The sequence below is a fragment of the Homarus americanus genome, unplaced genomic scaffold (assembly GCF_018991925.1).
Source record: "Homarus americanus isolate GMGI-L3 unplaced genomic scaffold, GMGI_Hamer_2.0 scaffold45562, whole genome shotgun sequence".
In the NCBI taxonomy this organism is placed as follows: Eukaryota; Metazoa; Arthropoda; class Malacostraca; order Decapoda; family Nephropidae; genus Homarus; species Homarus americanus.
The window spans coordinates 1896264-1910557 of NW_024744839.1; the positions used below are offsets into that span (position 1 = coordinate 1896264).

At 45.5% G+C, this 14294-nt stretch overlaps 1 protein-coding gene across 1 annotated transcript in view; it reads left to right on the top strand.

The window, feature by feature from the left end:
- LOC121878090 (protein O-mannosyl-transferase TMTC1-like) overlaps positions 1–14294 on the top strand; it is a 130796-nt gene that overhangs the window by 102166 nt on the left and 14336 nt on the right. The window contains exons 7-12 of the mRNA XM_042384082.1: positions 360–465; positions 2332–2435; positions 6446–6632; positions 8459–8580; positions 11781–11924; positions 12107–12220. Of these exons, the coding sequence (XP_042240016.1) occupies positions 360–465; positions 2332–2435; positions 6446–6632; positions 8459–8580; positions 11781–11924; positions 12107–12220 (777 nt within the window). The remainder of the gene's footprint in view (positions 1–359; positions 466–2331; positions 2436–6445; positions 6633–8458; positions 8581–11780; positions 11925–12106; positions 12221–14294) is intronic.

A 14294-nucleotide genomic window follows, 5' to 3' on the forward strand; every position in this document is an offset into this window, starting at 1 on the left:
AATATCTTGTTCTCTCCCATTCTCTGTTTTTTCCTGTTTATTTCTTTACATTGTTCTCATTCTTTCTTTCTCTACCTCATTCATGTCCTCCCATTGTTTCACTTTCTCACACTTTTTTTTTATTTGCCTTTCGTCTCCTCTTTCTTTCCTCACTCAGTATCTCACTTCATATACTGTATTTATATCTGGTGGAAATAAACAAACAACTTTCTATCAACACAAAAATCATCCTTTATTAACTACGAGACTCAGTCCACCAAGTAAAATAATTCCCACTTTTAATTTTTTTTCCTCAGGTGAGAATTAAAATTTATTATTATTTATTTATTTATCATTACTACCGCCCCCCCCCCGTACAGGAGAATGATGAAACACGTACTCTTCCATTCTAGACTACTCTGCAGGCGGCCTCGGAGCAGACCCTTGGGTGCCCTACTCAAGAGGCTGTTCTGGCTGAGTGTTATGGTAAGTGAAGACCTTCTTGCCTCTTAAAGCCAGGGCCACCTCTTTTATCTCTCCCCACACACACAAAAAGATGGTTTTATCCTTCACTAGTTCAGGAGCTCTGTATAACCCACCCCCACCCACCCACCCACCCACTCAACCACCCACCACCAGAAGGTTGCGTTTTTCTGTATGGATTCATTTCTCTGGTTTGTGTGTAGGAGGAGGGCGGAGAGTGAGGAGAGAGAGGCAGGGAAGAGAATAGGCTATCCAGGAGAGAAGGCTGAGAGGGACGTAAGTGCAAATGGATTGAGTGGGGGGGAGGAGGGAAATGGAAACACAGGAGAGAGACAGAGAGAGAGAGATTGTGGTCGAGTAAGAGAGATGCCAAGAAAATGTGGAGTAAAACTTAAAAACAAAAGGAAAAGACGAGAAAACGGGTATGATAGAGTAAGAGAACAACAGAGGAAGAATGAAGGTGAGAAATGGGTGAAGAGAGAGAGAGATAAGGGTGATGGAGGAAAGAATGAAGGAAAGAATTGGGTAATGAAGGAACATAGAGGAAGAGGATAATAGAGGGAAGAAAGTTGAGTGTAAACAGGTGTGTGTCATGAAGGCTGATGGTTGCAGCTTCGGTGACGCGTCTGGCCTGCCTAGCCTAATAGAATTACCTCCTCGGGAGTGATGAGTCGCGGGAGAGAGGTGAAGGAGTAGGGAGAGGAGGGGATGGAGTAGGGAGGGAGGGAGGGAGTAGAGAGGGAAGGGAGGGAGTAGGGAGGGAGGGGGATGGGAGTGGGGAGAGGGGAGAGGTAAGGAGGGATAGGAGAGACTAGACGGAGGAAAGAGAGTCAAGGAAGAGAGAGAGAGACAAGGAATTCAAGGAAGACCAACAGACCGCGTCTCGTAGCAGCAACAATCCCTGACGAGCCTTAAATCTAAATGAACCTCTCAAGGGGAGCGTTGTCCTGGTTCTGTCATACAAGAGTATCTACCATAAGGGTTGTTAAATTCACCCTCCACCGATCCCTCGTATAGAAACCATTCGGGACGGAACTTGAAGCTGTGTTTGATGATTCCTTTCGAAGCAATGAATCATGATCAAGGTAATAGAGTCTCCCTTTAAAGGTTGTTTTGATCAGATTCTCTAAGGATCGTATGTTATTTTCTCGTTGTGTGTATACAGTGTGAGGGGAAGAATCTTGGTCGAGTCTTAGGTAATTTCGACGCCATTACTACACCAGTCATTGTCGTTTTTGTTTTTTTTAAGAATTTTGATGTGGAGTTGATAAGTGTCAAGCCCTTCAATATCTGGACACAAATAAAGCGTGTGTGACTACTGACTCCCCCTCCCCCTCCCCTTTCTCTGCCCTGCTCCTCCCTTCTCTACCCCCCTCCCCTTCTCTACTCCCCCTCCCCTCTACCCTCCTTCTCACCCTCCCTCTCGTCTCCTTCTACCCCCTCCCTTCCCCACTCCCCCTTCTCTACCCCCCTCCCCTCTCTACCCTCACCATAAAAGTGTCTCCTCTCTTCACTGTTTACCTTCTAGACGGCCTGACAAACTTTTTAATATGACAACCGAGAACAATTTAAATTTCTCATAAAACTTCAGGAACTGTCATTAAAATTTTGCAGGAAATTTATAGAACTCTTTGTCATCTCACGTCCTCCTACTTTGTCCGCATGAATGTCAGTCAGCGCTCTGAGTTGACAACCGACTTGGATATTAATGTTAAAGATGGTGTTGCCGGGGTCAGTCCTCTAATACAGTCTGGTGTACACTGCCATGCTAACTTTTCAAACAATAGGAAGAAACTGTGTGTGTGTGTGTGTGTGAACAATGAAGTTGAATTGTATACATAACATCTAGCCACTGACGTCACCACACAGGGGGCGGTGATCCTGGTCCTCCGGCTATGGATGCTCCGAGGGACATCACCTGTCTTCAGCGATCAGGACAACCCGGCGTCCTTCGCTCCTTCCCGCTTAACAAGGTAGGACCCAACCACATCCTTTATCTCATCAGTAACGAGGTAGGCCACCCACAGCAGGACACCCACAGCAGGACACCCACAGCAGGACACCCACAGCAGGACACCCACAGCATCCTTCACCTTAACTCTACCCCCTGCACCGCCTCCTTCAGTGTGTTTACTCCCTAATGTTTATACTCCCCGTTAGGTGAGCATCCTCCATCCTTTAAAACTCATTACAATAGGATCACCATTATTTTGGCTCTTGCTAAATTGCATCACAGCTAAGTACCTTTCATTAATCACGCTTAATAAGATAGAATTAACTACCATTTCTCTTACGTAAATTGGATATTCTCACAACTTTTACTTCTTTTATTCTTAGTAAGTAAACCTATAACCCTTCCTCCTACAACAACAGGTTATTGCGTATTACTCCCCCTCCCTTACTCTGAGGTCAACCTGCCAGTAATAATCTTTATCAATATTTCTCACCGTAAGGGACGAAGGTATAGATAATAAACTCTCAATATTTCTCATTAACAAAAAAAAAACAAAAGTAAAAATAGCTTTCAGGGGCGTAAATAAATACCTAACGAAAATAAAATACAAAATACCTTTATATCACACGGACGGAAATACGAGTCTACAATGGTCATGTAGTTGAGAAATAGAATATCAACAAGGACACATTTATCTCCATGGTAAAGAATAAGAGCTGTCTCACCGGCTATTATCCACGGTAAACACGAGTCAAGATAGTAAGGGCTAGCAAGATCAGTCTACACGAGGCAATAACAGTCAGTGTCAATATTTCGGTAATGGCTGCTGCTGCCTGTTGCGTAATACATCAGGTTCATTATCATAACATTACCGGAATGTTTTATTGTTTTAATAATAACCAGAGTGAAGTGTTACATAACTATACCTTAAAGATGATGTAACAGGTGTGTGTGTTAGTGATTGTACACACACACACACACACACACACACACACATACCTCTCAACGTAAACAAATGGTATACGAATTACTGCACACTATAAATACGGGTCAGGAACACTTACATATTCATGGAGTTTTATCTGAAAATCCTCCTTTTTTTATGTGTATACGTGAGGCAAAAATACCCATTACATTGAGAGAAAATAGAAAACGATATATTCCTGACAAAGCATTAGTCGGTATTTTCCTGCTGGAGAATTAATGCGCATATTCACGAGAAAGAATTAAGTGGTATTTCCCAGCCAACGATATTTCAAGGGAAGGGATTGACCAAATATTACGGCCCACAACAATCCATCACCATTTTTCGTCTGGTATCGATAATTACTAAATAATGAAGCGGGAGTCGGTCGTTAACATGAAATAAATGAAAATGGCGGAGATAAATGCTTACAACGAAGCCATTTCTTTAAGATACAAGAATGCTCGCCAACCCACCCTTCTTCCCCAATGGCCAATATTTTCCAGAGGACGACAAATGGAACATTATCCATTCGTCGTGTACGTCCTGGGGTGAATATAAAAACATTACGATTGTCGAACGCGCAAGATTTAAGACCTTTCCCAAGTCGGCTTTATCAGCGTGAGCCACGTGCGTCCCTCACACACACACAAATAAACAAATACATACACACAAACATACACACAAACATACAAACAAATACACACACACACACACACACCTAACCTAACTCCTCCAGGTAGCGTTAGGGTGTTCATTCTTCATGTGATTCTCCTACGTTCTGTCAAGGTGAAGAGTTATCCCATGGTTCCTCAGGAAGAGTTTTCTCTCATCTCTCACCATCTCTCCCGGTACAGTGTTCCCTCACCACCTCTCCCGGTACAGTGTTCCCTCACCACCTCTCCCGGTACAGTGTTCCCTCACCACCTCTCCCGGTACAGTGTGTCCTCACCACCTCTCCCGGTACAGTGTTCCCTCACCACCTCTCCCGGTACAGTGTTCCCTCACCATCTCTCCCGGTACAGTGTTCCCTCACCACCTCTCCCGGTACAGTGTTCCTCACCACCTCCCGGCACAGTGTTCCTCACCACCCTCTCCCGGCACAGCAAGGTTCTCTCACCACCTCCCTCCTGGTACAGTGTGTCCACCACCTCTCCCGGTATACAGTGTTCCTCATTCATCTCTCCTGGCACAGTGTTCCTCACCATCCTCCCTGGCACAGCAACCTCACCATACCTCCCTGGCACAGTGTGTCCTCACCACCCTCCCGGTACAGTGTTCCCTGACCACCCTCTCCTGGCACAGTGTTCCCCTCACCACCTCCCGGCACAGTGTTCCTCACCATCTCTCCTCCTGGCATAGTGTTCCTCACCACACCCTCCCCACAGTGTGTCCTCACCCACCCTCTCCTGGCAGTGTTCCTCACCACCTCTCCTGGTACAGTGTTCCCCTCACCACCCTCTCCTGGTACAGTGTTCCTCACTCACCTCTCCCGGCATATGTGTCCTCACCACCTCTCCTGGTACAGTGTTCCTCACCACCTCCTGCACAGTGTGTCCTCACCACCTTCCTCCTGGTATAGTGTTCCTCACCACCTCTCCCAGTGTTCCTGCCACCTCTCCCGGTACAGTGTTCCCTCACCACCTCTCCCGGTACAGTGTGTCCTCACCACCTCTCCCGGTACAGTGTTCCCTCACCACCTCTCCCGGTACAGTGTGTCCTCAAGGCAGTATTCGCTGGAGTGCGTCATAACATAGCTCAGTGTTTTCCTCCTGCCGCAGGTAACTAACACTCAGGTACCTGCGGGTTTTTTCCTCTCAGCTCGTGGCTTTTGCTGAGCCGCTGATATAAATTCCGTGCTCACCATCTGCCGCAGGATGTTGACCGTCTGACTGCCGCAGTATGTTGACTCTGACTGCCGCAGTATGTTGACCGTCTGACTGCTGCAAGATGTTGACTCTGACTGCTGCAAGATGTTGACTCTCTGACTGCCGCAGTATGTTGACTCTGACTGCCGCAGTATGTTGACTCTGACTGCTGCAAGATGTTGACTCTGACCGCCGCAGTATGTTGACTCTCTGACTGCCGCAGTATGTTGACTCTGACTGCTGCAAGATGTTGACTCTGGACCGCCGCAGCATAAGCGATTCCTGATCGCCGCAGTACGCTGACCGTCCGACCGCTGCAAGATGCGGACTTCGACTGCTGCAAGATGTTGACTTCCTCTGACTGCCGCAGTATGTTGACTGACTGCCGCAGTATGTTGACTCTGACTGCTGCAAGATGTTGACTCTGGACCGCCGCAGACAAGTTGACTCCTGACTGTTGCAAGATGTTGACTCCTGACCGCCGCAGCATGTTGACTCCGATCCGCCGTGTTGACTCCTGACTGCCGCAAGATGTTGACTTCCTCTGACTGCCGTAGTATAAGTTGACACTGACTGCCGCAGTATGTTGATACTGACTGCTGCAGCATGTTGGACACCTGACCGCCGCAGTATGTTGACTCTGGACTGCCGCAGAAGCGTTGACTTTGATTCGCAAGAAGTTGACTCTTGACCGCCGCAGCATGTTGATACCTTCGACCGTCACAGCATGTTGACTGACTGCTGCGTAGTTGACCTGACCGCATATGCTGACACTGATCAGCGTAAGATGTTGACTCTGACTGCCGCAGCATGTTGACTCTGACTGCTGCAAGAAGTTGACTCTGACCGCCGCAGTATGTTGACTCTGACTGCTGCAAGATGTTGACTCTGACTGCTGCAAGATGTTGACTCTGACCGCCGCAGTATGTTGACTCTGACTGCTGCAAGATGTTGACTCTGACTGCCGCAAGATGTTGACTCTCTGACTGCTGCAAGAAGTTGACTCTCTGACTGCTGCAAGAAGTTGACTCTCTGACTGCCGCAGGATGTTGACTCTCTGACTGCAGCTATGTCCGTAGAGTAAAATGCCATTTATTTTGCTCCCGCCACAGGGTGCTGACGTTTTAACTGTTGATGGCGCTAATTTGAGGTTTTAACCGCATTTTATATAATTTCCGCGCTCTATTTCTGTCACAGAGTGCTGACCTTCTGGTACTTGCCTGTATTCAACGCTTGGCTGCTGCTGTGCCCATGGACGTTAGCTCACGACTGGCAGATGGGCTCCATACCCCTCATAACCTCCTTCATAGACGCCAGAAATATCGCTTCGCTTTTGTTTTACGCCGCCCTCTTACTTATACTTAGGGCCGGATGCCTCATGAAGGTAAGATATTGTTTTTTTTATAGTTATCATTATAATTATCATCATTATCTTGGCTAAATTAATGAAAAATCTACGTCTTTCAACCTATATATTACAGTATATAAAAAGTAAACAGAATACCAGAGACTAAAAGTTATGGTATTTTATCTTTTGACTTCATCCACATTCACACTTAACTATCAAACATTTCCTGGAGGTATTGTTATCATTCATCGTTCTCTTATTCCTTACCATTCTTTAATTTACAATTCTCTTATTCTCAATCTTTTCTTACAGGTCACTCACTGTTCCCTCTCCCTCTCAAGGTTGACATGTAAATTGAGAATCACTCCTTGTCACGAGATAAGAACTTGCATGATTATTTCTACGAGGAACAACTTCATATTTCCTTTCATTATTACTGTGCTCTCTCTCTCTCTCTCTCTCTCTCTCTCTCTCTTTCTCTCTCTTCCTCTCTCCATCTCATCCTGCTCTATCTTCCCCCTTCCCATTACTTCTTATCACGTTTACTTCTCACATTCATTATCTTCTTTCTCTCTCTTTCTCTTTCGTTCTCATTCTCTCTCTCTGTCTAGGCTCTCTCGTCCCTTTCTCATCAAGTGTTATCACGGTTATAACTCCCCTCATTCATCTGTTCTCTCTCTCTCCCTATCTCTCTCTCTCTCTCTCTCTTCCTCTCTCCCTATCTCTCTCTCTCTCCCTATCTCTCTCCACCCCTTCCTATCACGTTTATTGCTCTCATTCTTTATCCTATCTAACCTCTCTCCCTCACCCCATCTGGTCTCACACCTGACCCTCATCTCGTCAGGGCCTCTGGTCAGAATACCTGCACAGGTAAATGGTTTCACTCACCTTACCTGATGGTATTATTAGACACCATCTGGGGTCGTTCTCTTCCCTCATTCTCTTTTAAACATTTATTCATTTTAATTATTTGGTGGTTTTTACTTATTATCCTTCACTGTTCTTCATTTTCCTTAGTTTATTTTTTTTCTTTTGTTTTTTCATCCGTAATTAGTATGGTATAATGTATATAATTATTCAGTATGTAAAAAAAAAATCATGTATTGTATAACTAAGGGCCAAGTGCATTACCGAATGACCTACAATACTGACAGGTAAATTACTGAACACATTAAGGTAACCAAAAGTAAAGTCTATGTGAAGACCAACACACACACACACACAGGTCACGCCTCCCCTGATCTCATTATAAAAATCTGACCCTTCCCTTGAATCAAATTTCTGCCAGAACCTTTATACACAAGAACTTCTCTCCTGTTCCTCCCTCACCTTCACTACCTGCCTCTTCTCCTCTTCCTGCAGCCACTTGTCATACCTTCTCACATGCAAACATACATACATACATACATACATGCATACATATATACATACATACATACATTCTAATCATTCAAAGAATCATAAGTGGTGTTAACTACAACCTCCCTTGGCTTGTTAACAACCCCTGGCCACACACACACACACACACACACACACACACACACACACACACACACACACACACACACACACACACACACACACACACACACCCCTCTCTTCATTATCTTTTCTTTCTGTCTCATTCCAACTATGTCCCAATCCTCCATGTCCCACCCCCACCCCCATGTCCCAATCTCCATGTCCCACCCCACCCCCATGTCCCCACCCTCCAGTCCCACCTCACCCCCATGTCCCACCTCCATGTCCCACCCCTCACCCCATGTCCTCAATCTCCATGGTCCACCCCCACCCCCATGTCCCCCACCCTCCATGTCCTTACCCCACCCCCATGTCTCACCCTCACCCGTCTCCTCCGCCAGGGTCAGGAGGGTAGGGCTGTACTGCTGGGGGTGTCGCTGCTGGTGCTGCCCTTCCTACCCGCCACCAACTTCCTCTTCACCGTCGGGTTTGTCGTCGCCGAGAGAATCCTCTACATCCCCAGGTAGGTGTTTGTGTGTCCCTAGGTAGGAGTCTCAGGTGCGCTATATTACCCAGGTACATGGTCTCTCTCTCTCTCTCTCTCTCTCTCTCTCTCTCTCTCTCTCTCTCTCTCTCTCTCTCTCTCACTTTGTCTCTGCCTCTTTTTCTCACTGTCTGTGTCTCTCTCATTTTGCCATTCTCTGTATGTTCATCTTTTTCTCTCGCTTTGCCTTTGACCCTCTCTCTCCTCTCCTCTTTTCTGTCTTTCTGTCTGGCTGTCTGTCTGTCTGTCTGTCTGGTCTTGTTTTATACTTTCTCCAGTTGAGGATTGGAGGCGTTCTATACTCTCTCGCTCTCTCTCGCTCTGACCAGGTAGGTGATCCTCGCTCCTCCATAAATCTCAAGGAACAGTTTCAGAGTCTTCAATTACTTTCTCCCAAGGTGTGTGTGTGTGTGGGGGGCTTCAGTAGCGAAGATTAAAGGGCAACAACACGGAAACAAGAAGGAGAAGTGGCGGTAACAGGATCCCCAGACGACCTTCATTTTGCGAGCAGAAAATAGCAAAACCAACATCGGTAACGGAGAGCCTGTGAGATGACCTGCCTATACGGGACACAGCAGCAGATGAAGCAATAACAGCAGATGGAGTAACAGCGTGAACAGCAGCAGCAGGTGGAGTAACAGCAGGAGAAGCAGCACCGGCAGAAGGGTCCGTCAGATGATCTCACTATGAGGGCAGGAGGACGGACAGCGATGAGAGACGACAGCTGTTGGTAATATCCACTCCACGCCCCCTCCCACCACTGGCCTGGCTGTGTCCTCCACCACAGTGTTCCGCCTCACCAGATAAATGCCATGCAAACTTTACTTGTGTCCTTGTTGCAACACTGTTTTATAAAAGAAAATAGAATAAACTGGTATGTACGGTTTATAAACTTGGCTGCCAGGGACAAGATGAAGGAGCAACATACAGTAATACGCGGCATAATGAAACAGTTTCTTAATGAATTCCAAACTTGTATCGCGTCATGTTTGGGTTAAGTTACTGTACGGTGAGTGAACGCCAATTATCTTTATCATGAAGGATTTATTGCCCTTCATCAGTCTCATAACCACATCAGAGGTGAACCTAATATAGACTAGAATCCACACGTGTACACCTTCCCATAACACGAGGAGGTGAAGTAAATCTGTTGTCCCATAACCTGATACTGTACACACCTGAGTGACCTTCTCTGGTGACTAGCCAAATGGTTATATTGTGACGACAGAACAAATGACAACAGTGTGGAGATGATAATGTATGAGACCTATAAGTATGACACCTAGCGAGAGAAGGAAAACACTTGACACTAACGATACACAACGCTTAAAGGTCAAATTACCTCAAGAGAGTAGTTTACCCCTTGTTTGTGGATCATTGACTTACATATTACCGCACACACTTGGTATAAGGTCAAGTTCTTCACTCACTCACTCACTTACTTACGGAGAAGACCTTAAATTTACACTGACAGCACTAAGTAAGTAACTCGTGTTTATTTAAGTTTTGAAAAATGAACCGATTGAGGTCATGTGTGCGTCACTTATTATTAATCAGAACCTCGCGCCTGAGGCTAAGTACACCGCCTCTTGTGACCTTACAATATCCTGGAGCTTTAAAGGTTATACACCACCTGACCTTTCACGACCTTTTCCAGATGCAGGAGCCAGGCGAGCCACGTTCACCTCACTTTAGGTGCAACCACTTGAGCCAATAGCTGACGGCAGTGGTGCACGAGTAGGGCTATAGAGGTGCGGCAGCGATCGAGCGTAGTGTGTGTGTGGGAGACATGCAAGAGAGAGAGAGAGAGAGAGAGAGAGAGAGAGAGAGAGAGAGAGAGAGAGAGAGAGAGAGAGAGGTGAACGAGTAATATACGCTAATGTTTACGCCTTCCGGATGTTTAGGTAATGTTCAAGACCCCGGATATTGTGACCCCATGGACATCAAGACCCCGGATATTGTGACCCCCTGAATGCCAAGACCCTGGATATCGTGATCCCTTGATGTTAAAGCCCCGTGAAATTTTGGACAACAGATATATAGGCCTAACCTCGTAAATTTAGGCCTGGGAGATTTAGACCCGAAATGTTGTAGTCTTGACAGGTTAGGTCAGGGGAAGTGAGGTTAGAAAAAGTCCCCGGCCAGGCCCAAATAGTCCCCGGCCAGGCCCAAATAGTCCCCGGCCAGGCCCAAATAGTCCTCGGCCAGGCCCTAATAGATTAAAACACCCGAGGCCCAAACTATCAGGCCGAAACGTTTCTATTCGAGTGTAAACTGTGTACTAGTCGACAAAAAAAAAATATATTACAACAGTTTGAAAAGAATCCCATCTAGAAACGATGAATGTTATACCTAGTTTAATCCCAGAACTGCCACCTGTCTGTTGCCCCCAATATATTTCACACAATACCCGTTGTGTACTTGTATTTTCCTTTTATTTATCGTTAAATTGGTTTTCTTTCGTAACAAACATTTTTTTTTTATCTAATTATGTATTTTATTGGTTAAAGAGGCTGTAATTACTGTCATGGGAAGCTTCAGTGAGACGAGCAAGATGCTGCTAAATAGTTACAAATAAAATATTTTTTTCTATTGTTTCTTATAAGATATTTTGTTTGTCGTCATCAGTCGTTTAAAAACACTAAATCAGTATTACCTCAGTATTACTCAACTCAGATTAAACTGATCCCTGACCTTCACTTAACAGACCTTTCCTTACTAACTACCCTAACTCTTCCCCTCACACTAACAACCCTCGTCTCAACTTCATGTAAACTACTTCTCTGCCTCACACAGATGGACCAAAAGTTTTCCCTTCTTCTAAATCTAAGTAACTTTACCACTTTTTTCCCCCCGACAATCAGACTTCTTCCGCTGACTCTTGCCACCACCCACACTAATTAGACTGTCCTTGAGTGTCCCCGCCCTCCCACCCTTACCGCCCTAGGTCACGTGATGCTGGGGGCGGTGGGGGGCGGTGGGGGGCGGTGGGGAGTGGTGGGGGGTGATGGGGAGCGGTGGGGGGCGGCAGGACGGGTGTAGATACTGTATATTTGTCTCATTAACTGATCTATACCCCAGTGTTGGCAGTTTAGGTCATGTGAGGCTGTTGGATATGGTCGGTAACTCTCCCTCCTCCACACTAACTAACACATGTCCTCCTTCCCGTGTCCTCGCAGCTTGGGCTACGCGGTGCTGGTGGGCGTGGCACTATCGAGGGTGGGGAGGCTGAGGGCGCCCTGTCTCCTACTGCTGCTGGTGGTGTTCTCCTGCAGGACGCTACAGAGGAACCACGACTGGGAATCCAGGGAGACACTTTTCCTGTGAGTCTTATTGGTGATTGGTGGCGACTGATTGGTGGTGATTAGTGATGGTGATATATTTAACGATTGGTGATGAATGATGGTGAATGAGTGAGGACTGAAGGTTGCTGGTGATGTTACACCTGTCTCTCACACACCTGTCTCACACACCTATCTCTCACACACCTGTCGTATCTCCCCAGGGCGGGACTGAGGACGCTGCCACACAACGCCAAGATGCACTACAACTTCGCCAACCTGCAGAAGGATCTTGGCAACGCTGACCTCGCCAAGTTCCACTACGTGTATGCCATCAGGTGAGTGTTTACCTATCGCTTGTTCGTCTCTACCTGTGATACGGGAAAGGAGCTTAGTTTTAGACCCCCCCCCCCAACTGTCCGTCTGTCCGTTTGTAGGTAAAGAGCGCCAGTATACTGTATGTTAACCTTATGAGGACGATTTAAACTCTTTGAAGATAAATTTAAATCTTTTACTAACGATGGTTTAAGCCCTTTTGGAGGACACTATAACCCTTAGGTATTTTATCTTGGCTAACACTAGTAGTCAGCTGAGAGAAACCTTTGCCCTCTCCTACAGCGGCGGGTCTATCTGTACTGGACACAGACGTCAGGTGTTGTGGCACAGAGAGTTCACCAGGTTTAAAGCGACCATATGACCTTAGATTGTCAGTCGTGTGAACTCTATGGTGTATTATAGAGAACGTGTAGAGAACGTGTACTGCTGCCTAGTACTCCACGATCAAGGTGAAAGATTAAGAAGTAAATAGAAAAAAATTAATATATATGATTAGTAATTTTAAACAGTGAGGAGACATAGGACACGATGCATGGAGAGAGAGAGAGAGAGAGAGAGAGAGAGAGAGAGAGAGAGAGAGAGAGAGAGACGCACGTTACCTGTAAACACCTTCACAAGAGCAACACAATTTTTATGATAGCGAAGTATAATACCTTTGTCGGACAGGTGACGCACGCGCACTAATAATTAACGGCGCGGTAGAATGGTTAATAATTATACTGATTATGATTAAAGGAAGTTATTATTTACACACACACACACACACACACACACACACACACACACACACACACACACACACACACACACACACACACACACACACACACACACACACACACACACACACACACACACACAAGGTCCATAAATAACCGGAAGCTCATCAATGTTGCAATACTAATCCTGGCACTATATGTTGCAACACGTGTTAGGCTGCAACAGTCAGTTATGTCAACCTTACGCACCATTTTATGACCTGGATTGAGTGTCAACATAAGGCAGTACAGTACGGCATTATCTACCCTCCATTACTAGGTGAAATGAACAAAGGCTGGTGATCAAATTTTTCGTAGAGTGACTCAATAATGACAACAAACTCACACAACGAGACACACAAACAACGAATAAATCCAGTTATGTTGTGTGTGTGTGTGTGTGTGTGTGTGTGTGTGTGTGTGTGTGTGTGTGTGTGTGTCTAAGTCTCTCCAAACAATTAAAAATTTTCACCAAACTTAATAAATTCACGACAAAAGGCTTAAAAAAAACGTGTAAAATAATAAATAAAATCAGTAATTACCTCTCTTACCGGCCAGTGTTTGGAGTCGGGAAGTGGACTGCTGCAATATATCCAACAGAAAAACCCGGACTACTGAACTAAACCTGGCCAATGTATATGTTGCATGTCGTATATGTATAGCTAAAATGTATATAGCTTTGTTTATTAACCTCCTTGTTTATTGACAGTGTGTTGTTCCTTCATTCAATATCGTGTTCCTTCATTCAATATCGTGTTCCTTCATCTAAGATGTGCCCTTCACCAATACATATTCTTTTGTTCATTCCTTCATTCACTCCCTGCTTTCACTCCCACAGTTCACACATTCACTCCCTGCTTTCACTCCCACAGTTCACACATTCACTCCCTGCTTTCACTCCCACAGTTCACACATTCACTCCCTGCTATCATTTGTGACCGTATCAGAGGGAGGTGATCACTTTCCAATGACCCAATCACCTTCTCGTATTACTCCCCCCAAGAAACCAATCAAATTGTAAATGAGTTTTCGTCGACCAATCACGTGTAACCTGAGAGTTTTGACCCACCTATCAGAATCAATAAAGGACTGAGGGATCCTGGAGGAGGGTATCTGTCCCTATGAGGAGTTGTGGTGATGTATCTTTCGGGAATAATAATAACAATAATAATAATAATAATAATAATAATAATAATAATAATAATAATAATAATAATAATAATAATACCACCAACTACAACAACAACCCGAGTCAGGGCAGGAGCCAGTGTCGCCAGGGAAACAAATGAGTCATAACTTAGCCAGTGTGTGGATGGAA